Genomic DNA, 25000 nt, shown 5'->3' with positions numbered 1-25000 from the left:
ATTAATGTATAATTAAAGCATTGCTCCATATGTCCCTTAATCTCTCCTTAAACCCCAAAAGCAAGGGAGCTCTCAAACATGTTGTAGTAAGGTGTTATTAAGGATATGTTTCCTGATATCCTTGATATGCCCTTAAATTAAAAAATAAAGGGCACTGACCAACAATTGATATTAAGGTATTTTTAATGGGTCAACTTTTGCCTTTTAAGAGGCCAATTGTTTAATTTAAGGATGATTTCATTCATATTAAAGGATTTTGGCATGTTTTAAGGGAACTTTAACATGAATTTAATACTCATTTAAGGCAGTCCAGAAAATGGAGGGATGGTCAGTTGTTCCCTACATCTTTCTCTCCGTCTGCCAGTGAGGAGACGACGAGAGGGGGAGCAGTTTGGAAATCAGTTCAGAAACCAAAACATGTACACCTTGATATATGGTTCAGGTGCTTGAACTAAAACGGAATATTAGAAAACAGGAATGCAGATTTTGAAGTCTTATTGCAATATAAATGAAAAGGTTTTCTAAAAAATGATGTTAATTGTATTCCTGCTTGGAATCTTTTTGTAAATATATATTATGCTAAATAGATCAAGGGTGCTTAATTAGATTTTTTGTGAAGGATCATAATCACAAGAAATGTATAGTAAACTGACATAAATCTAAATATATGTATTTATGTCAATACGGTATGCACAAAATGTGTCCAAAAATATATACTCTACCTCACAATTACTACATAGAGTTGAAATGAAATGTCATGCTTTTTTCTTCTTCATGTAATACAGTACTGTACAAATACTGTACAAATAACTGATTATCCCTTTATGCTTGTAATACCACTTAAGTTCAGAGTTCCTTTCAGTGGCACACAAACACTGGGTTGACTAACACACACTTGTTCATGTTCACTGAGCCACATATTCTATGGGTTGAGCCATGCAGCCACATTCAAAGACAATGACACCAACAAACTGCCATTTAGTGAAAAGCTGAGTTGTTATAAAATAGAATATGACCCTCAGATAGAGCATGATTAATCCTACCACAGATATTTATAACTAGAAACATAGAACTAAAAAACATTTGTCATATGTAATGTCATGGGGGTTCTGTTTTGGTCCAGAACATGAATATAGCACCATGGCCCAGGGGAGAGGGGGTGAGGGGTGAGGAGGGGGAGAGGGGGTGAGGGGTGAGGAGGGGGAGAGGGGGTGAGGGGTGAGGAGGGGAAGAAGGGTGAGAGGTAAGGGTAAGGAGGGGGAGGGTGAGGAGGGGAAGGGGTAAGGGTGAGGGGTGTGAGGGGACCCCACACACGCTGAGGGAGGGAGGGAGGAAGAGAGGGGGAATTTGTGTGCATGTATTTTTGTCTAGGAGGTTAGAGAAAGTGAATGCAAGAAAGAAAGTAATAAGAAAAAAAAAAAGGAAGCGAGAGAGAGAGAGAGAGAGAGAGAGAGAGAGAGAGAGAGAGAACGCGAGAAAGAAAGAGAGAGAGGGTTGGGGGAGGCGGGAGAGGGGTGAGGAGGGGAAGGGGTAAGGTTGAGGGGTGTGAGGGGATTTGTCAATTGTCATGTTGTTGTGCTAGCTGTGATTGAAAATAAAAGGAGAAAAAATAGCCTTGCTGACTGATGACCTCTGTAGGGGACCCCACACACACTGAGGGAGGGAGTGTGTTGGGCGAGAGAGGAGAGAGAGATATATATGTATACAGAGAGAGAGATAGAAAAATATAGAAAAATATAGAAAGAGAGAAAGAGATAGTGAAAAGAGAGATAGATAGAAAGATATATGTATATATATATAGAGAGAGAGAGATAGAAAAAGATAGAGAGAGAAAGAGAGCGAGAGAGAAAAAGAGGCAATGTAAACATTTGTTTCCCTTGAAAATAAATCCCTTAAATTGAATTTAATTGAAATTGAATTGAGAGAGAGAGAGAGAAAGAGAGAGAGAAGGGCAGCTAGTGAAGAACAAACACCATTGCAAATACAACCCATATTTATTTATTTTCCCTTTTGTACTTTAACTATTTGCACATCATTACAACACTGTATATAGACATAATATGACATTTGCAATGGCTTGTGTGAGTGTGATACTTACTTATATTTACTGTTCACTTTTTATTTAACTTTTGTTTATCAATTTCACTTGCTTTGGCAATGTAAACACATGCTTCCCATGCCAATAAAGCCAATGAATGGATTGAATGGAAAGAGAGAGAGAGAGAGAGCGAGAGAGAGAGCGAGAGAGAGAGCGACAGAGCGAGAGAGAGAGAGAGCGAGAGAGAGAGAGAGAGAGAGAGAGAGAGAGAGAGAGCGAGAGAGAGAGAGAGAGAGCGAGAGAGAGAGAGAGAGAGAGAGAGAGAGAGAGAGAGAGAGAGAGACAACGAGATAGTGATGCACATGCTCGGTTTTTCCAGGAAGCACCTGTCAGCAGCCGTCTTCACAGTTGAACCCCTGACCACAGTGAGTTTGATCTGAAAACTCCCAGAGCTCTCACGCGCACGCCCGCAAGCACACACACACACACACACACACACACACACACACACACACACACACACACACACACACACACACACACACACACACACACACACACACACACACACACACACACACACACACACACACACACACACACACACACACACATCCACACACACAAAATACACATACATTTACAAGTGAATAGCACTGAGAACACAAGCTACTGTAAGCTTACAGCATCTTGTTTTACGGTTTATTCTGACAAGCTTTTCAGTACAGTTTGTAAACGTTGTATACAATGCAAATTGGGCCCGATTCAGACTTTCCTGCACATGATTATTTTACTTATTTCCTGCACATGATTATAATACTTATTTCCTGTACATGATTATAATACTTATTTCCTGCACATGATTATTATACTTATTTCCTGCACATGATTATTATACTTATTTCCTGCGCATGATTATAATACTTATTTCCTGCACATGATTATAATACTTATTTCCTGTACATGATTATAATACTTATTTCCTGCACATGATTATAATACTTATTTTCTGCACATGATTATAATACTTATTTTCTGCACATGATTATAATACTTATTTCCTGCACATGATTATAATACTTATTTCCTGCACATGATTATAATACTTATTTCCTGCACATGATTATTTTACTTATTTCCTGCACATGATTATAATACTTATTTCCTGCACATGATTATTATACTTATTTCCTGCACACGATTATAATACTTATTTCCTGCACATGATTATAATACTTATTTCCTGCACATGATTATTATACTTATTTCCTGCACACGATTATAATACTTATTTCCTGCACATGATTATAATACTTATTTCCTGCACATGATTATTATACTTATTTCCTGCACATGATTTTTCCTTATGATCCATAGAGATGTTAAACCAGTCATTTGGAAGCAAACTGAAAATCAGATGCAAATGTATTGCGTCCCTTTACCACAGTGAAGTAGGCTTTAAAGTGCCATTATTCCAATGTTCTATTGTGTGCCCTCATAATTTGCATGGATGAAATGTGGAGACCCAAGCTAGAGGAACTCAGGAACCACACGTAGCAGTTTAAACCTGGAGCCTGGCTCACCGTTCAAGATGACTGGACCATTGTCATACAGTTCCATAATTAGTGAGGATTAGAGTAGATTTCTAGGTCTATTCTTTAACCCCTATTGAACACTTTTTTCCACCTTCCAATATTTTGTGGATTTGAACTTGAATATGGCAACTTTCAATATATTTAGCACGTAAAGGCTCTCAAATTGTCATGTTCTGACCTTAGTTCCTTTGTTTTGTCTTTTGTTTTAGTATGCTCAGGGTGTGTGTTGGGTGGGTTGTCTATGTTAGTTTTTCTATGATTTTCTATTTCTGTGTTTGGCCTGGTATGGTTCTCAATCAGAGGCAGCTGTCAATCGTTGACCCTGATTGAGAACCATATTTAGGTAGCCTGTTTTCAATTGTGTTTTGTGGGTGGTTATTTTCAGTTTTTGTGTGTCTGCACCAGACAGAACTGTTTTGGTTGTTTCTCTGTTGTTTGTTATTCAGTGTTATTTTTTTTCTCCATTAAATAAGATGAACACATACCACACTGCGCTTTGGTCCTCTCCTTCTTCCACCGACGACAACCGTTACAGAACCACCCACCAAGAAAGGACCAAGCAGCGTGGTAACGGGCAGCAGCGGCCGGAATCGCAAGACTCCTGGACATGGGAGGAGATTTTGGACGGCAAGGGACCCTGTGCACAGGCTGGGGAATATCGGCGCCCCAAGGCTGAGCTGGAGGCGGTGGTATGAAGCAGCGCGGCGGCGCGGTTGGAAGCCCGAGAGGCAGCCCCAAAAATGCATTTGGGTGGGGCACACGGGGAGTGTGGCTAAGTCAGGTAGGAGACCTGCGCCAACTCTCCGTGCTTATCGTGGAGAGAGAGGGACCGGGCAGGCACCGTGTTATGCTGTGAGGCGCACGGTGTCCCCGGTGCGGTACATTGCAGCGCCTCGTATCGGCCGGGCTAGAGTGGGCATCAGGCCAGGTGCCATGAAGCCGGCTCAGCGCATCTGGTCTCCAGTGCGTCTCCTCGGGCCGGTGTACATGGCACCAACCCTACGCATCGTGTCCCCGGTTCGCCAGCACAGCCCAGTGCGGGCTATTACACCTCGCCGCACTGGCCTGGCTACGGGGAGGATTCAACCAGGTAGGGTTGGGCAGGCTCGGTGCTCGAGACCTCCAGTGCGGCTCCACGGTCCGGTCTATCCGGTGCCGCCTCCACGCACCAGCCCTCCGGTGGCAGCAGGCTGTCTCTCTGTCTCCTTCCTACAGGTGCTCCCACCTGTCCAGCGCTGCCAGAGCCTTCCTCCTGCCCAGCGCTGCCAGAGTCTCCCATCTGTCCTGAGCCGCCAGAGTCTCCCGTCTGTCCTGAGCCGCCAGAGTCTCCCGTCTGTCCTGAGCCGCCAGAGTCTCCCGTCTGTCCTGAGCCGCCAGAGTCTCCCTGTCGTCCTGAGCCGCCAGAGTCTGCCATCTGTCCTGAGCCGCCAGAGTCTCCCGTCTGGCCTGAGCCGCCAGGGTCCCCCGTCTGTCCTGAGCCGCCAGAGTCCCCCGTCTGTCCTGAGCCGCCAGAGTCCCCCGTCTGTCCTGAGCCGCCAGAGTCCCCCGTCTGTCCTGAGCCGCCAGAGTCCCCCGTCTGTCCTGAGCCGCCAGGGTCTCCCGTCTGTCCTGAGCCGCCAGAGTCTCCCGTCTGTCCTGAGCCGCCAGGGTCCCCCGTCTGTCCTGAGCCGCCAGAGTCCCCCGTCTGTCCTGAGCCGCCAGAGTCCCCCGTCTGTCCTGAGCCGCCAGAGTCCCCCGTCTGTCCTGAGCCGCCAGAGTCCCCCGTCTGTCCTGAGCCGCCAGAGTCCCCCGTCTGTCCTGAGCCGCCAGAGTCCCCCGTCTGTCCTGAGCCGCCAGAGTCCCCCGTCTGTCCTGAGCCTCCAGAGTCCCCCGTCTGTCCTGAGCCTCCAGAGTCTCCCGTCTGTCCTGAGCCGCCAGAGCCGCCAGTCTGTCCTGAGCCGTCAGTCAGCCAGGAGCTGCCAGAGCCGTCAGTCAGCCAGGAGCTGCCGGAGTCTCCCGTCCGTCTGGTGCTGCCGGAATCTCCCGTCCGTCCGGTGCTGCCGGAATCTCCCGTCCATTCGGAACCCGTGGCTTGGGTCCCCAGTCCGAGGTTGGCGGCGAGGGTCGCTGCTCAGGACACGGAGGTGGGTAGAGAGGTGGTGAAGGACTATGGTGGAGTGGGGTCCACATCCCGCACCAGAGCCGCCACCGCGGACAGACACTCACCCAGACCCTCCCCTATAGGTTTAGGTTTTGCGGCCAGAGTTCGCACCTTTGGGGGTAGTAATGTCACGTTCTGACCTTAGTTCCTTTGTTTTGTCTTTTGTTTTAGTATTCTCAGGGCATGAGTTGGGTGGGTTGTCTATGTTAGTTTTTCTATGATTTTCTATTTCTGTGTTTGGCCTGGTATGGTTCTCAATCAGAGGCAGCTGTCAATCGTTGTCCCTGATTGAGAACCATATTTATGTAGCCTGTTTTCAATTGTGTTTTGTGGGTGGTTATTTTCAGTCTTTGTGTGTCTGCACCAGACAGAACTGTTTCGGTTGTTTCTCTTTGTTGTTTGTTATTCAGTGTTCAGTTTTTTCCATTAAATAAGATGAACACGTACCACGCTGCGCTTTGGTACTCTCCTTCTTCCACCGACGACAACCGTTACACAAATCCTGTTTTTTTAGTGATTGACACATACTGGAACCGGAAGGTTCGCTCTACCTTATTCATGGTTTCCTCGCATGTAAAGGTAGTGGAATTAAGTCAAGGCCAGAATACTACAAGCATACCTGTAAACGTATCTCTGCCACACCTTTATTTCCTTGATCTCCACCCCAAACGAATAGCAGGTGAATATCATGCTATTGTCATGAATACGCTTAGAGAAAAGTGCATAGAAAAAGGAATTGCGATCTAGTTACACCCGCTTAACTCAGGTCGGAATTCCGCCCATACTGACAAAACTATAAACGCAAAGCAAACATACAAGCTCTTCACATGAGGGATGGTAGCAAGTGTACTGTAAGTTTAGCCCCTACACATGTATACACACACTCACACACACTCGTAGGCTGTGTGTGTGAGATTATCTACTGCATGGTGTGTAACTGCCTTTGTGTGTTGTCGAGTGGTGCCACGTTTACTGCCTGCCTGGGAGAAATACTTTTATGAGACATGAGGTCTGCACCGCAGCCAGAGCCAAAGTTTAACTAGACCTCCTGGAAACTCTCTCGCTCTCTCGCTCTCTCGCTCTCTCTCCCTCTCTCGGTCTCTCCCTCCTTCTTTCTCCTTATTCCCTCCTCTCTCCACCTGTCTTTTCTCACCCCCTCTTTCTCTTTTCACACACAAATACGTACATTCTCAGAACTCCAACACCCATGTCCAAGTTCAACGAGGTGTGGCTTTCGCTCTCCCTCCCGCTCTCTCACACACATACACACAGCTTCTGTTAACCTGAGAGGGCGAGGTCAATCCCTTTGATTCGCTGCCCACATGCCTTCCATATGGACATGCTGTGGCCACGGCACCCCCCCTCAAGATTAGGACTAATCAAGTGTGCCTCGACTTTGGCCAACTCCAATGCCTCCTCTCTACCCCCACCTTTTTGGTCACCAGGCGCCTCTCTCTGCCCACCCCTCCCCCTTGCCTATCCTTAGCCCCGTCCAACCCACTCCTACCTATCCTTAGCCTTGTCCATCCCACCCTTACCTATCCTTCGCCCTGTCAAACCCACCCCTACCTAGCCTTAGCCCTGTCTAACCCACCCTTACCTATCCTTAGCCCTGTCCAACCCTCCCTTACCTATCCTTCACCCTGTCCAACCCACTCCTACCTATCCTTAGCCCCGTCCAACCCACCCTTACCTATCCTTAGCCCTGTCCAACCCACCCTTACCTATCCTTAGCCCTGTCCAACCCACCCTTACCTATCCTTAGTCCTGGTCGTGGTACATTTCACCTCCCCTCCACCCTAGAGATACTATAGTCCTGTTTATCCTCTGAAACCTTTGGTCATGGATGTCTGTTTCCCCTCTATTATTCAGACACACAGCTCCACTCTGATGTATTTGTAGTCTGCAATGGGAACCTTATTTTGGCAGTCGCACGGTTAGTGGGGACAGGTGATTTACGACACCGGGGGCCTTAGGGGAGGGCAAGGGTTCCGCGTTTCTTTGTTTCTAAGCGCGGTCTGGATGTTGTTATGGCAGGCACACACACACGCCATGTAGTGGGCTTCCCGGAACGTTCTGAGACTGTCGGAATGCGTGGTGGGAGTGGGAGAGAGTGAGAAGGGATCGGTAGGCCGGGGTAGGTGGGATTAGGGATCAAAAGGCAGCGGGAGGGGGGAGAGGTAACATTAGCCTACCCTGCCCAGGTGGTGCGGCACTGGGGTCTGAAAGGAGACCCCCAGCTGGGGTGGTTGCGGTTGTGGTGGTGATATGTATGTATGTGTGTGTGTGTGTGTGTGTGTGTGTGTGTGTGTGTGTGTGTGTGTGTGTGTGTGTGTGTGTGTGTGTGTGTGTGTGTGTGTGTGTGTGTGTGTGTGTGTGTGAACTCCGTCTAGTTGGGTTTGAACCGTAACTGATGGGATTTCAAGCCAGGGAGGTGACCCCCAACCTTTTTACAACATCTGCACTGTGTGACACACACACACACCAATTCCCCCCCCTGCCCCAAATCTACTGTCTCCTTACACCCTCCCATGTGCACCCGCTGTTCGTTTCTCTACCTCCTAGGACTTAGTACCTCATCGAAAGTAAAGGACAAGTTGATCAGCCAAAAGCTTTACAAATAAATATATTTATTTATCTTTACAATGTCTATAGATTACATGTCCCCTCTCTCTCTTTTTCCTGAGTCTCTGTTGGCCAACAGTGATGTTTCCAGGAGTTTAAGGTTCATATGTTGGTGGTCTCATCTTCCTCAGTGGTCTCTGTGTCATGTGATATGCATGTCTGGGCTTCAGGCAGGTTGTCACACTGCAGATAGAAATACACAACCTGGACCTACACACACACACACACACACACACGCACACACGCACACACACACACACACACACACACACACGCACACACGCATACACGCACACACGCACACACACAAAGAGAGAGAGAGAGAGAAAGACGGATACACACATTAAACACACTACTACGCAAAGAGAAACATGTTTAAAACAACTACTCATGGTCCGTCAAATACTTGGAAAAAGCCTCCTTCCTTACTACCTTGAGGTAGTCACTGATTTGACATCAGTGACTTTTTAAAGTACAAATGATGTACATTTTTGTAGCGGTTGATACATTTTTCATAAGAGAAAATCAAGTCTGAAATTTCAAACTTCAGAACCCTTTTCAAACCTTAAATACACGATATGATTTAAATGTCCTGCACCAACATGTGAAGGCCTGTATCTTTCCTGTATGCTACTGTAAAAGCAATCGACTATAATAATAGCATAAGCCTGATGAAGTAGCCATGACCAACCTGCACTTCCACCTCCTGAGAGATGTCCACTGTCGGGCTGCACTGTCCCAGAACAGCCATAGGGGGGCGCAGTAGACTGGGACCAAACACAGTGGCCAGGTTCATCAGAGGCATCTTGTTCACATGCTGTCTGTCTGACACTCTGGAGAACAAAGGAGAGGATGATGTCATTAGCAAAAATACGAATGAGAGAATGACATCATTGGAAAAAATACAAATGAAAAATATAATGGGAAGCAATGGGAAATTAGCCTTATATATATATATATGCATAGTTAAATTAAGGTTAAATAAAAATACAAAATGTATATGGGTGAGAAGTACTTTGTTATAAAAGTGTCTGCTAAATGACTCAATGTAAATAGTAATAGAAATATGTTAATATAGTAGCATGTTATTAGTAACATATAAGTAGTGTATTAGAGGCGTTGAGAGACCTTTTGAGGTGGTGGAGGAGGAACAGGAAGGTGTTTTGGTTGACGGAGGGACAGGACTGGAGCAGAGACAACATGGTCACACTCCTGGAGCTCAGGTCTGGAATGTCTGTCAGAGAGACACAACACAGACATGGACGGAGAAGAGGGAGTGTGTGTGTCTGCATGTGTGTGTATGTGTGCGTGCGTACATGCGTTTGTGTATGTATGTGACCTACCCAACGCCTTGGTGAAGCTCTGGAACAGTTCTGTTGGTATGAGAGGTTCAGGGAGTTCTCTGAAGTAGAGCTTCAGTATACCTGAGACAGCATTCACATCTACACACCTCAACCTGGACACTGCCTCACGCAGACCTGAGAGAGAGAGAGAGAGAGAGAGAGAGAGAGAGAGAGAGAGAGAGAGAGAGAGAGAGAGAGAGAGAGAGAGAGAGAGAGAGAGAGAGAGAGAGAGAGAGAGAGAGAAAGAGAGAGAGAGAGAGAGAGAGAGAGAGAGAGAGAGAGAGAGAGAGAGAGAGAGAGAGAGAGAGAGAGAGAGAGAGAGAGAGAGAGAGAGAGAGAAAGAGAGAGAGAGAGAGAGAGAGAGAAAGAGAGAGAGAGAGAGAGAGAGAAAGAGAGAGAGAGAGAGAGAGAGAGAGAGAGAGAGAGAGAAAGAGAAAGAGAAATAGAGAGAGGTGGATATAGATATAAAAGAGAAAGAAAGAGAGAGAGAGAGGGGGAGGGAGAAATGATATAGACAGAGGGAGAGAGAGAGAGAGAGAGAGAGAGAGAGAGAGAGAGAGAGAGAGAGAGAGAGAGAGAGAGAGAGAGAGAGAGAGAGAGAGAGAGAGAGAGAGAGAGAGAGAGAGAGAGAGAGAGAGAGAGAGAGAGAGAGAGAAATAGAGAGGGGTGGAGATATATATATAAATAGAGAGAAAAAGAAAGAGAGAGAGAGAGAGAGAGCGAAATAGAGAGAGGTGGAGATATATATATAAATAGACAGAAAAAGAAAGAGAGAGAGAGAGGGGGAGGGAGAGAGAGAAAGAGAAAGAGAAATAGAGAGAGGTGATATATATAGAAATAAAAGAGAAAGAAAGAGAGAGAGAGATGGGGAGGGAGAAATGATATAGACAGAGGGAGAGAGAGAGAGAGAGAGAGAGAGAGAGAGAGAGAGAGAGAGAGAGAGAGAGAGAGAGAGAGAGAGAGAAAGAGAGAGAGAGAGAGAGAGAGAGAGAGAGAGAGAGAGAGAGAGAGAGAGAGAGAGAAATAGAGAGAGGTGGAGATATATATATAAATAGACAGAAAAAGAAAGAGAGAGAGAGAGAAGAGGGAGAGAGAGAAAGAGAGAGAGGTGGAGATATATATAAATAGACAGAAAAAGAAAGAGAGAGAGAGAGGGGGAGGGAGAAATGATATAGACAGAGGAAGAAAGGGAGGGAAAGTAAGCGAGAGAGCAAGATCAGCATGCATTTCATAATGATTCAACTCTGATAACTGCACTTCATACAACCGCAAACTCTGTTTAGCGCGCCCGGGCCCTATGGAAATGACTGCATTCCCTAGTTTAGTACACGCTGTCTAGAAGGTCTCAAGCCGTGGCATCATTTCAACACTCACTGGTGTTGAAAGCAGTCTTGAGGTTGGTGATGTCACTGGTTGCTGCTGATAGCCTATAGATGCCCACCTCTTCCAGTCCTCTCCGCTCCACCTCCTCCACACAGCAACGCACCACATGTGGCACCAGGACACCCTCTTGTCTGGGAGAGGACACACACAAGACACACACTCTGGTTTGTGTATGTACATACAGTAGTATATACACACATTATATGTCATTGGCATCCTAGAAAAAAAGTGTCTTGGATGTTCACATGGTGTTTTCAAATGACTTTCATTTATCCTCGAGACATGAAACACTCACAGCACACAGAGGGCAATGACTACTTACATTTTTTGTAAATAGATCAAAACTGCATTTTTTCCCCCCAGGATCAGACCTTATATGGTATGTGGTTCCCTTTCACTAGTCTTTCTAGTCTTGCCACAGATCTGCTGATCCTATATAGCCTAATCCTGGGTATTTCTCAATATGCATACGACTGTGCTATACACGCTCATGCTCTGAGCGCATTCTCCTAGGACGTTCACTTGAGCACGTTCTTGTGAGGACGAGAGTGTGGAGAACGCATAAAACATTACATTTGACAAGCACTGGCACTAGTCCTTACTGTATGACCTTACCATTCACTGAACTTTATTCCAGCCATGACGATGCCAATAGAGACTAAACAAGATATACACAAAGCAAATGTTTTACTTCATAATTATCAGCTAGCTATATGCAAATCGTAAAAATCTAGCTAGCCAGGTTGTTAAACAGGCAAAAAATAACCTGTAATTAATGTCATGCAAGATAGATTAGCATTTGTTCGCGGGGAGTAAGCATAAAAATTGCCAACTAGTTAGCCCTATCAATCTACCCATTCACTGAACCTTATTTCAGCCAGGACAATGGCAATAGAGGAAACAAGATATACACAAAGGAAACGTTTTACTTTACATAACTAATGTTTGCAGCTAGCTATTTGTGAATCGTAAACATTTACATAGCTAATAAGATAGTTTAAAAGGCAAAAATGACGTAAAACTAATGTTATGCAAGGTAGATGTCAATTCTTTGTGGGTAGCTAGCTAGCTAACAATTATTTGTGCCTATCTAGCTAGCTAACAGTAGTAGCTAGCCAGTTAGCTCTATTGATTTAATATGGGCTTGTGATCTATTCACCCTACAGTGGGTGTTGTAGAAAGGTAAACATGACAAAATTAACACAGCATGTATTTACGTGTCAATATTAAATATTGTAGTCAGGCAACATATGAGATGTGAATAGGCAACATATGAGATGTGAATAGGCAACATTACATCCCGAAGTTGGAGTGTGTTTTTTCTCGCTTTAGCTCAAATAATAGCCGCCATTGATTTCAAGAAATGTTACTTCATTTTTCCCATAGTTGCGTCATATTTCTGGTCATCGATGCCTGCTTCAAAATATGTACAAATGTAGTACGCATTTGAGAAGTGCCCTCCCTGCTCTGTTTTGCATACTCTTATCTGGACTCATACTCCGACCCTCCCGTGGTCCAATTTGTGTGCGAGCACGATAGGATGCATTTTGAGGAACACCTCGTGTTCTGGTCTGTCAGAGTTGTTTATTTTCATTTCATTTCATAACCAAAAAAAAGAGAGGGAAACAAAAGTAGATCCCACTGTGTCATTTACGATTATGCTACAAATAACTTAGTGAAGAGATGAGAAAAGGAGAGGAAGTCACTTTAGAGTACTGAAATGCACCCATTGCGCAAAAACCCCAGGTCCTTAATCCTCATTGGACTAGTGATGATCGACAGGACTCACTGTGCCACAGCTCCAATGGGCATGCAGAAGATGGACTGTTGCTGGGCAGGGGTCAGACAGGGCGGGTCTAGAGGGTGAGGGCAGTACTTTAGAGACACAGTCACCTCCACCTGGCGTAGAGAGAGGGTCTGTCTCCTCCATCGCTTCTGTAGGAGGCCTGGGTCCAGCTAGAACACATTCAGATGAACAGGTGACCACACAGGTGCACACACGCACGCACACACAGTATACACTTTTAAACAGATACAGGCACACACACCTTCTGAACATTGAAGAACACACACATCTAGACACAGATGCACAGATGCAGACACACACCTGTATAGAGGTCTTGCAAAGGACTCGGTCCTCACAGCTCTCTCCTTCCTCTGGCTGCAACACACACAGCACCCTGAGGTTCTGAGCCCCATCCACCTGGAAGGAGAACTCCTGAGGACCAACACAAGACACCGTTGAAGAGTAGTATCGATGACGTACAGGTAGCATGGCTATGTTCAAAAGTTATTTTAAAAGACAAAATCGAGTAAAAAGCATCCTCACTGAAATACCACTAAAAAGCATCATCATAGTGATGTACATCGTCATGCAATGCAGGACAATTACATGTAGTTTATTTAAGATTTAAAAAGGGTACTGAAGTTTGTCATTTCCATTTTTAAATGTCAGACTTCATTTACCCATACAACAAAATGTATCAACCCCTACAAAAATGTCCATTAATTATAATCCACATAATAATTTACATATCCTGATACTGCTGTGGCAAACTGGCTCAAATTAAGATCCTACATCTGTAACAACAATGATGTATGATGATGATTCCCCCAATCAAAATGGCTGCCGGTAGAGCTAGCCTGGATACGGCATCTTACCTGGTCCCAGTGAGGGCTGAGGCTGCTGACAGAGGAGTGGGTCTGGGCCTGGCTCTCATAGAACTCAAAGCCATCCACCTCCACACACACATACACACCTAGGTGGGAGAACAGTGAAAATGAAAACAGTGTGCGTCTGTTTAAAGAGCTCAATGGTTTGTGTTACAGTGGAGTCTGAGGGTAGAGTATTCTGTATGTACTACATCTGGTTAAGATATAGACACTGCGGTATAGATACTGAAGATACAGAAGCAGACACTCACTGGCTGGCTGTTGTAGTCCACTGGCAGAGTGAACGGCTACACTAAGAGTCCCACATAGAGACTGTTCCTCACCTGAAAGAGAGGGAGAGTTGTGGGGGGAGTGAGCATTAGAAAAAGTGTAAGAAAGTAAAATAAAGTATGATAAAGAGAGATACAGTAAACAGAAGTGAGTGAGAGGAAACTGTGTGTGAAAGGAGGTCTCACCAGGCAGTATGCTGTGAAAGGGAGGCTGTTGGGTCATTCTCAGTTTGACACAGGAGCTGGTTAGGGTGAGCAGGTCTGGAGGAACCATTTCTCTGTCTGAGAAATAACACACCCACATCATACACCACTTGATGGACATACTGTTCAGCACAACAACATCTCATAGTTTCCCTTCGAAAGTTGACGTATTGTGGATGAGTTCCACAAGGTTACAAGGTTAAAACAGAAGGGACTCAAAGGTTAACAGTTTAGGCATTCATTCTGAGTGATTATGGTTAGGGTTATCGTTTTCAGAAGGCTTAAAACAAAATAATTAAAAACGACACTGATCACCATCAAGTATCTTCAAGTATTCTCGCAACTTGCTAGAGCATTGTGAAGTGCGGTGTTGCAGTGGTCTGAGCAGTGATTTACATTTTTTTGGCGAGAGCCGAGGAAGGCATATAGTGCCTTCAGAAATGATTCCAAATGTTTTTGTGTTACAGCCTGAATTTAAAATGGATTACATTTACACACAACACCCCATCGTGTCAAAGTGAAATGTTGTTTTTAGAACATTTTTGAAATTAATAAAAAATGTAAAGCTGAAATGTCTTGAGTCAATAAGCATTCAACCCATTTGTTTTGGAAAGCCTAAATAAGTTCAGGAGTCAAAATGTGCTTAATAAATCACGTAATAAGTTGCAAGGACTCTTTCTGTGTTCAATAATAGTGTAAAAAAAATCTAAAGCAGACGCTGAATATCCCTTTGAGCATGGTGAAGTTATTAATTAGGCTTTGGATGGTGTATCTACACCCAGTCCCCACGAAGATACAGGCATCCTTCCTAACTCAGTTGCCGGTGAGGAAGGAAACTGCTCAGGGATTTCACCATGAGGCCAGTTACATAGTTTAATGGTTGCGATATGAGAAAATGGAGGATGGATCAACAACGCTGTAGTTACTCCAGAATACTAACCTAAATGACAGAGTGAAAATAATACAAATACAGAATACAAATATGCCAAAACATGCATCCCTAAGGCACTTAAGTAATGCTACAAAAAATGTGGCAAAGAAATGAACTTTTTGTCCTGAATACAAAGCATTATCTTTGGGGGAAACAGAATACAGCTTAGTATAGGCAAATTCCTAGAGGAAAACTTGGTCCAGTCTTCTTTCCAATAGACACTGGGAGATGACTTCATCTTTCAGGCTGATAACCTAAAATACAAGGTCAAATATACACTGGAGTTGCTTACCAAGATGACATGGAATGTTCTTGAGTGGCCTTGTTACAGTTTTGACTTAAATCGTCTTGAAAATCTATGGCAAGATTTGAAAATGGCTTGAAGACTCACAGCCGTAATCGCTGGCAAAAGTGTTGCTGACGTGTATTCTCTCAGGGGGGTGAATCCTTATCTAATTCATATACACTCAGTGTACAAAACATTAAGGACACCTTCCTAATATTGAGTTGCACATAGGGCTGCTATGGTGACCGTATTACTATTAACTATGTGTTGTTGTTTGTGTCACACTGCTTTGCTTTATCTCGGCCAGGTCGCAGGTGTAAACGAGAACTTATTCTCAACTAGCCTACCTGTTTAAATAAGGGTGAAAAATAAAATAAAATAACCGCCACACCAGCGTTCACGAGTCATAACCACAGTCAAATTCCACGTGACAGTTTAGTCATGGTAACTAGGCTTCTCCAAGCTCTGATGCTGCTGATTAGTAGTCTACCACACGTGCTAACTGCCTGGTACTCAGCACTCTAAGGTCCCTCTAATCACTCTGACATCAATGCAAATTGATTTGAAAATCAAATCATACACGTCATGAAAGCCCATAAGCTCATGTTGCGCAACATTTCTATAGGATATGCAAACTGCGTGAGAAAACAGAGTGATGGCCTCTACTAAAAAGAGCAGGATCCCATCAGCTTTCTATAGGTTAGGCCTACTATATTTATTTATTTATCAACTTTCCTAATATTAAACACATTGCTTCGCTTTACAACGGGAGTATAGCCCACCTGGCTGGCATGAAAATGAACCTTGGAGAAAAGCGTCCTCCATTCGCTATTTAAGTGCATAGATGACATGTATTTATTTTCCAGGCCCATGTTCCAAGACAGTTGCATGATAATGGTCCATGCTATATAAAAACTAATTTCACACATATATTATTTAGTATATTTAAAGACTACATTAAATTAAGAATAGTCTGATGGATGGCGATATTATCTATCACTTCTGAATGATGTATTTATTATCTCTTGTGAATGATGCCCAGCGTGTGAAGTAAGGCAAGAAACAGAGCATGCCTTTTTTTCTAATCATAGTCACACACTTCATGTAGCCTAACCCATAGGCCTATATGTTTTGATAAGGTTTATATCACAACTAAAGTGGCCAAATAACTTCTTAAAATGAAGGACATTCATCCGATTTACAACCAGTGTAGAGCCGGTTGTAACTGGTATACATAGGGGTATACATAGGAGGAGCATGAGTTTGCGTAAAATGCACCTCTGTAATAAAGCATTACATGTATAATGCATTTGGGGTCACTTTTGAGAAGAGTGTTTTCCGCTTATTGATTGCATTTTGGAACATTCGTGTTTATAGCCTACTGCCATGTACCCATTGCTGCGCTTCTAATGTGATGAACTTGCAGCCTTGCGTTTGGTTGCTAACCTTACTTTGCTACCTGACAACTTTACGGTGTTTACTTTGTAATTACGTTTATATTTTTGGTTTTTCCCTCACTAAACTTTTTTTCATTCAAATTCTTCACTCCGGACACACTGTGGTTATGACTCGTGAACGCTAAATGACTTAAATGTAAACTTGATCTGGACATGGTTCGTAAGGACCTCCAACAGCCGAAGCTAAGTAGTAACATTAACATGATGCCTTCTAATTGCAGTTGCTGTACTCATAATATAGAGGAGCACGATCGCCTTACAGCGAGGATAGCTGTGCTGCAAGCCCAGCTTCAGACGCAATCGTTAGGCAAGGGTAATTTCAGTGTAAGAAAGGATGAAACAGAGTCTATGCCACCAGTAAGTACAGATAGTAGTATAAATCCCCTCGCACGGTCCCCGCAGCCAGACAACTTTCTCATAGCTTCTGGAGGGAAATGCTGTAGGAATGCTCAACCGGTGTGAGTCAGAGGCCAAGCCTTCTCTTCTCATCCAGTGATCATACACTGTTTACCAGGGGGCAGGGCTACCGACGTTAAGGCTAATCTGAAGATGGTGCTGGCTAAAGCTAAAACTGGTGAGTGTAGAGAGTATAGGGATATTGTTATCTACGTCGGCACCAACAATGTTAGGATGAAACAGTCAGAGGTCACCAAGCGCAACATAGCTTCAGTGTGTAAATCACCTAGAAAGATGTGTCGGCATCAAGTAATTGTCTCTGGCCCCCTCCCAGTTAGGGGGAGTGATGAGCTCTACAGCAGAGTCTCACAACTCAATCGCTGGTTGAAAACTGTTTTCTGCCCCTCCCAAAAGATAGAATTTGTAGATAATTGGCCCTCTTTCTGGGACTAACCCACAAACAGGACAAAGCCTGGCCTGTTGAGGAGTGACGGACACCATCCCAGCTGGAGGGGTTCTCTCATCTTATCTACGAACATAGACAGGGCTCTAACTCCCCTAGCTCCACAATGAAATGGGGTGCAGGCCAGGCTTAGTGGAGTCTGCCACTAGCACAGTCAGTGTAGTCAGCTCAGCTATCCCCATTGAGACCGTGTCTGTGCCTCGACCTAGGTTGGGCAAAACTAAACATGGCGGTGTTCGCCTTAGCAATCTCACTAGAATAAAGACCTCCTCCATTCCTGCCATTATTGGAAGAGATTGTGATACCTCACATCTCAAAATAGGGCTACTTAATGTTAGATCCCTCACTTCCAAGGCAGTTATAGTCAATTAACTAATCACTGATCATAATCTTGATGTGATTGGCCTGACTGAAACATGGCTTAAGCCTGATGAATTTACTGTGTTAAAAGAGGCCTCACCTCTTGGTTACACTAGTGACCATATCCCCCGCGCATCCCGCAAAGGCGGAGGTGTTGCTAACATTTGCGATAGCAAATTTCGATTTACAAAAAAAAAAAACGTTTTCATCTTTTGAGCTTCTAGTCATGAATTCTATACAACCTACTCAATCACTATTTATAGCTACTGTTTACAGGCCTCCTGGGCCATATACAGCGTTCCTCACGGACTTCCCTGAATTCCTATCGGACCTTGTAGTCATAGCAGATAATATTCTAATTTTTGGTGACTTTAATATTCACATGGAAAAGTCCACAGACCCACTCCAAAAGGCTTTCGGGGCCATCATCGACTCAATGGGTTTTGTCCAACATGTCTCCAGACCTACTCACTGCCACAGTCATACTCTGAACCTAGTTTTGTCCCATGTAATAAATGTTGTGGAACATAATGTTTTTCCTCATAATCCTGGACTATTGGACCACCATTTTATTATGTTTGCAATCGCAACAAATAATCTGCTCAGACCCCAACCAAGGAGTATCGAAAGTCTTGCTATAAATTCTCAGACAACCCAAAGATTCCTTGATGCCCTTCCAGACTCCCTCTGCCTACCCAAGGACGTCAGAGGTCAAAAATCAGTTAACCACCTAACTGAGGAACTCAATTTACCCCGAGATGCAGTTGCACCCCTAAAAACTAAAAACATTTGCCAAAGAAACTAGCTCCCTGGTATACAGAAAATACCCGAGCTCTGAAGCAAGCTTCCAAAAATTGGATCGGAAATGGCACCACACCAAACTGGAAGTCTTCAGACTAGCTTGGAAAGACAGTACCGTGCAGTACCGAAGAGCCCTTACTGCTGCTCGATCATCCTATTTTTCCAACTTAATTGAGGAAAATAAGAACAATTCCAAATGTATTTTTGATACTATCGCAAAGCCAACTAAAAAGCAGCATTTCCCAAGAGAGGATGGCTTTCACTTCGAGCAGTAATACATTCAGAAACGTCTTTGAGGAAAAGATTATGATCATTAGAAAGCAAATTACAGACTCCTCTTATTCCTCCAAAGCTCAGTTGTCCTGAGTCTGCACAACTCTGCCAGGACCTAGGCTCAAGGGAGACACTCAAGTGTTTTAGTATTATATCTCTTGACACAATTATGAAAATAATCATGGCCTCTAAACCTTCAAGCTGTATACTGGACCCTATTCCAACTAAACTACTGAAAGAGCTGCTTCCTGTGCTTGGCCCTCCTATGTTGAACATAATAAACGGCTCTCTATCCACCGGATGTGTACCAAACTCACTAACAGTTACAGTAATAAAGACTCTCTTGAAAAAGCCAAAGCTTGTTACAGAAAATATAAAAATCTATCGGCCTATATCGAGTCTCCCATTCCTCTCAACAACAAAAAAAATGAAAAAGCTGTTGCGCAGCAACTCACTGGCTTCCTGAAGACAAACAATGTATACGACATGTTTCAGTCTGGTTTTAGACCCCATCATAGCACTGAGACTGCACTTGTGAAGATGGTAAATAACCTTTTAATGGCGTCAGACCGAGGCTCTGCATCTGTTCTCTTGCTCCTAGGCCTTAGTGCTGCTTTTGATACCATCGATTACCACATTCTTTTGGAGAGATTGGAAAACCAAATTGGTCTACACAGACAAGTTCTGGCCTGGTTTAGATCTTATCTGTCGGAAAGATATCAATTTGTCTCTGTGAATGGCCTCAAGGTTCTGTTTTAGGACCACTATTGTTTTCACTATATATTTTACCTCTTGGGGATGTCATTCGAAAACATAATGTTAACTTTCACTGCTATGCGGATGACACACAGCTGTAGATTTCAATGAAACAAGCCCCAAAATTGCACTCACTGGAAGCCTGTGTTTCAGACATAAGGAAGTGGATGGCTGCAAACTTTTTAATTTTAAACTCGGACAAAACAGAGATTCTGTTGAATCTGACAATTAATCTTGATGGTTGTACAGTCGTCTGAAATAAAACTGTGAAGGACCTCGGCGTTACTCTGGACCCTGATCTCTCTTTTGACAAACATATCAAGACTGTTTCAATGACAGCTTTTTTCCATTTACGTAACATTGAAAAAATCTGACATTTTCTGTCCAGAATGATGCAGAAAAATTCATCCATGCTTTTGTTACTTCTAGGTTAGACTACTGCAATGCTCTACTTTCCGGCTACCCGGATAAAGCACTAAATAAACTGACTAGAACCAACAAATTTGCTCACATTACTCCAGTGCTAGCCTACCTACACTGGCTTCCTATTAAAGCAAGGTCTGATTTCAAGGTTTTACTGCTAACCTACAAAGCATTACATGGGCTTGCTCCTACCTATCTTCACCATTTGGTCCTGCCGTAAATACCTACACGTACGCTACGGTCACAAGACGCAGGCCTCCTAATTGTCCCTAGAATTTCTAAACAAACAGCTGGAGGCAGGGCTTTCTCCTATAGAGCTCCATTTTTATGGAATGGTCTGCCCATGTGAGAGACGCAGACTCGATGTCAACCTTTAAGTCTTTATTGAAGACTCATCTCTTCAGTAGGTCCTATGATTGAGTGTAGTCTGTCCCCAGTGTGAACGTGAACGGAAAGGCACTGGAGCAACGAACCGCACTTGCTGTCTCTGCCTGGCCGGTTCCCCTCTCTCCACTGGGATTCTCTGCCTCTAACCCTATTACAGGGGCTTCCTGGTGCTCTTCCTAGGAGGGGTGCGTCACTTGAGTGGGTTGAGTCACTGACGTGGTCTTCCTGTCTGGGTTGGCGCCCCCCCTTGGGTTGTGCCGTGGCGGAGATCTTTGTGGGCTATACTCGGCCTTGTCTCAGGATGGTACGTCTGTGGTTGAAAATATCCCTCTAGTGGTGTGGGGGCTGTGCTTTGGCAAAGTGGGTGGGGTTATATCCTGCCTGTTTGGCCCTGTCTGGGGGTATCATTGGATGGGGCCACATTGTCTCCTGACCCCTCCTGTCTCAGCCTCCAGTATTTATGCTGCAGTAGTTTATGTGTCGGGGGGCTAGGGTCAGTCTGTTATATCTGGAGTATTTCTCCTGTCTTATCCGATGTCCTGTGTGAATTTAAGTATGCTCTCTCTAATTCTCTCTTTCATTCTTTCTCTCTCTCAGAGGACTTGAGTCCTAGGACCATGCATCTGGACTACCTGCCATGATGACTCCTTGTTGTCCCCAGTCCACCTGGCCATGCTGCTGCTTCAGTTTCAACTGTTCTGTCTGCGGCTATGGAACCCTGACCTGTTCACTGTGATTACTATTATTTGACCATGCTGGTAATTTATGAACATTTAAACATCTTGGCCATGTTCTGTTATAACTTCCACCCGGCACAGCCAGAAGTGGACTGGCCACCCCTCATAGCCTGGTTCCTTTCTAGGTTTCTTCCTAGGTTTTGGCCTTTCTAGGGAGTTCTTCCTAGCCACTGTGCTTCTACACCTGCATTGCTTGCTGTTTGGCGTTTTAGGCTGGGTTTCTGTACAGCACTTTGATATATCAGCTGATGTAAGAAGGGCTATATAAATACATTTGATTTGATTAGAAGAAATAGCCTAATAGTTTATCAACATTTTAAGCAAAACGCTCTGATCTGTTGCATCAGTCTCATTTCTTTAAAAAAAAAAATTTATGCGAATGGTTGTATTAATTTGGGATCTATCACATCCCACAATTGCCCCAGTGTATGTTTGGAATATTTATTTATTGCACAGAAGGACAAGTCTGCCAATAGAATAGGTCAACTTTTGCTTTGCTCTTTGCTAGGCCTACTCATCTTGTTAGCTGAATTCGATAAGATGGAGGCGCACAGTTTCCCTAATGAGTCTCTCTATAATTGTAGCCTACTTCTTGGCTGAGATGCCTGTAAGAAGGAACCGATCATGTGACGGGCATTAACTAATACGATTTGAGATATCTGAGAGAGCCATGTGATTGAGAGGTGCTTCAGAGCACGGCAGACGGAAGAAGGGAATTATAATTATTATATTCAGCTCAAGGGCACAATGTCCACTTTGACCGCAAAAGACATGGATCTTTTAGGGGGAATTACGGCCACACAAGGGGGATGACGCTGGGAAATTTGAGGCCTGGTGAGAATATTATCGAGTGCTTGTCAAATTGTGAATGAGAGACTGATGAAGTGTGTACAGCCTGCACAAAAAAACTAAGCAGAGCTCATGCCTTTCATGCAACTTTTTAAAAATCATCATTAGAGTCGCATCATGCAGCCTTAGAAGGTATTAAAAACCTAAACATATAGCGCCACGTTTGTATCTCAACTAAAGTTGCATAAATAACTCTAAATTATAGGAGGACCTGTTTCTCTGTTAACCGCTCATCCCATTAATAGCCGAATGTGCCCACTTCCTTGGAAATAGTTTGGAGAAAATATCCTTTCTATTTTATTCAGCTATGTTCAATTGTATTCTTCATACTATAAAATAATGCTACAGCTTTCTAAGCAATGCTTGTCTGCTAAATGAACTAGTGTAGCCCACAGCCATTTGGCATAGCTGGATCAGGACCTAACATAAGGACAACTCTGAGTGTACTATTCTGTTCTTCTGAAACAGACTACATTTTCTTCATATCATGTTTCTTTAGATCTGTCTAAAATAGATAATGGACTTATTATGATGTTGTAGGCTATATTAAATGTATAAATTGACTTTTGAAAATGTAAATGTTCTAAAAGTCTGCATCAGTGGCTTGTAGGCTGTGCATGGAAGCCAGATGTTAAAAGTGTTTATGTTAATTAATGGTAAATTACCGTGAGGCCGTCAGTTATTTGCTTGACAATCACCGGCTGACAAAATCTCATGACCTCCACAGCCCTAGTTGCACCCCCCTCTTTTGTCTTCAGAATGGCCTCAATTCGTTGGGGCATGGACTCTGCAAGGTGTCGAAAGCATTCCACAGGGATGCTGGCCCATGTTGACTACAATGCTTCCCACAGTTGTGTCAAGTTGGCTGGATGTCCTTTGGGTAGTGGACCATTCTTGATACACATGGGAAACTGTTGAGTGTGAAAAACTCTGCAGCGTTGCAGTTCTTGACACAAACCGGTGCACCTGGCACCTACTACCATACCCCGTTCAAAGGCACTTAAATCTTTCGTCTTTCCCATTAACCCTCTGAATGGAACACTCACTCGCTCATCCTCTTTCTCTCACACGTATATACACCCCCACTTTCACTCACTATCTCCGGTGAGTTTGTGGATGGCCTCTCTCCACTCCTCTAGTTCATACAGAGATGACATCACCAGAGTGTGGCTCTGAAAAAGAACACCCACATGCTTGTGAGAGTGTGTGTGTGTGTGTGTGTGTGTGTGTGTGTGTGTGTGTGTGTGTGTGTGTGTGTGTGTGTGTGTGTGTGTGTGTGTGTGTGTGTGTGTGTGTGTGTGTGTGTGTGTGTGTGTGTGTGTGTGTGTGTGTGTGTGTGTGGGTGTGTGCCTTTCCGCTGGGGCTGTGTAGTTCCAGCGGGAGGAGAGGAGAGTGTGTCAGAATCATCAGTTCAAGCTGCTCCATCTTCTTCCATTTGCTTCGCTCTATAGTACGAGCTGCCAAGCACTTCTGTGGGACAGGCTTCTGTAGGACACATACACACGCAAAGTTTAGTTTTCAAATCTGGTTACTTTAAAGAGGGTTGGTTCTATTGAAAAATACACTCACTCACTTGCTCGCATGCACACACGCACGCACGTACGCACAGTCACACACACACACACACACACACACACACACACACACACACACACACACACACACACACACACACACACACACACACACACACACACACACACACACACACACACACACACACACACACACACACACATTCACACACGAACACTCACCATTGTCTGTCGCAGCTCGTGTCTAAGCAGGTACATCTTGGCTCTCGTGGCGTGTATGCGGTGGTGTGTGTCTGTGGTGAGCTCTATCTCTGGTCCCCAGTGGAGTTTCAGTCCAGCCAGAGGCAGGTACCAACAGAACCTGTACTGGGGCTGCTTACTAGGAGAGAGGACACACACACACACACTCAAATGAACAGATGCATCCATGCTCAGTTGCAAACACAATCTAGGTCGATGACATCCGATCCTCGTTTGCTAAGTCAAACGACACCGCTGGTTCTGCTCACACTGCCCTACCCTATGCTCTGACCTCTTTCTCCCCTCTCTCTCCAGATGAAATCTCGCGTCTTGTGACGGCCGGCCGCCCAACAACCTGCCCGCTTGACCCTATCCCCTCCTCTCTTCTCCAGACCATTTCCGGAGACCTTCTCCCTTACCTCACCTCGCTCATCAACTCATCCCTGACCGCTGGCTACGTCCCTCCCGTCTTCAAGAGAGCGAGAGTTGCACCCCTTCTGAAAAAACCTACACTCGATCCCTCCGATGTCAACAACTACAGACCAGTATCCCTTCTCTCTTTTCTCTCCAAAACTCTTGAGCGTGCCGTCCTTGGCCAGCTCTACCGCTATCTCTCTCAGAATGACCTTCTTGATCCAAATCAGTCAGGTTTCAAGACTAGTCATTCAACTGAGACTGCTCTTCTCTGTATCACGGAGGCGCTCCGCACTGCTAAAGCTAACTCTCTCTCCTCTGCTCTCATCCTTCTAGACCTATCGGCTGCCTTCGATACTGTGAACCATCAGATCCTCCTCTCCACCCTCTCCGAGTTGGGCATCTCCGGCGCGGCCCACGCT

The 25000-nt window shown here is 44.5% G+C and overlaps 1 protein-coding gene across 3 annotated transcripts in view; it reads right to left on the bottom strand.

The window, feature by feature from the left end:
* Window positions 1–8382: 8382 nt before the first annotated feature.
* Window positions 8383–25000, bottom strand: part of LOC118369303 (active breakpoint cluster region-related protein-like) — a 24605-nt gene continuing 7987 nt past the window's right edge. For all 3 annotated transcript variants that reach the window (XM_052497238.1, XM_052497240.1, XM_052497239.1), the window contains 13 exons: window positions 24147–24303; window positions 23740–23874; window positions 23486–23561; window positions 14253–14348; window positions 14049–14120; window positions 13786–13883; window positions 13232–13342; window positions 12914–13080; window positions 11116–11255; window positions 9742–9876; window positions 9527–9632; window positions 9090–9231; window positions 8383–8608 (listed from right to left, as the gene is read on the bottom strand). In XM_052497238.1, the coding sequence (XP_052353198.1) occupies window positions 8501–8608; window positions 9090–9231; window positions 9527–9632; window positions 9742–9876; window positions 11116–11255; window positions 12914–13080; window positions 13232–13342; window positions 13786–13883; window positions 14049–14120; window positions 14253–14348; window positions 23486–23561; window positions 23740–23874; window positions 24147–24303 (1543 nt within the window). In that variant the 3' untranslated portion in view covers window positions 8383–8500. The remainder of the gene's footprint in view (window positions 8609–9089; window positions 9232–9526; window positions 9633–9741; window positions 9877–11115; window positions 11256–12913; window positions 13081–13231; window positions 13343–13785; window positions 13884–14048; window positions 14121–14252; window positions 14349–23485; window positions 23562–23739; window positions 23875–24146; window positions 24304–25000) is intronic.

This window comes from Oncorhynchus keta, chromosome 35 (assembly GCF_023373465.1).
Source record: "Oncorhynchus keta strain PuntledgeMale-10-30-2019 chromosome 35, Oket_V2, whole genome shotgun sequence".
In the NCBI taxonomy this organism is placed as follows: Eukaryota; Metazoa; Chordata; class Actinopteri; order Salmoniformes; family Salmonidae; genus Oncorhynchus; species Oncorhynchus keta.
This window is presented reverse-complemented; position numbering and strand designations above follow the sequence as displayed.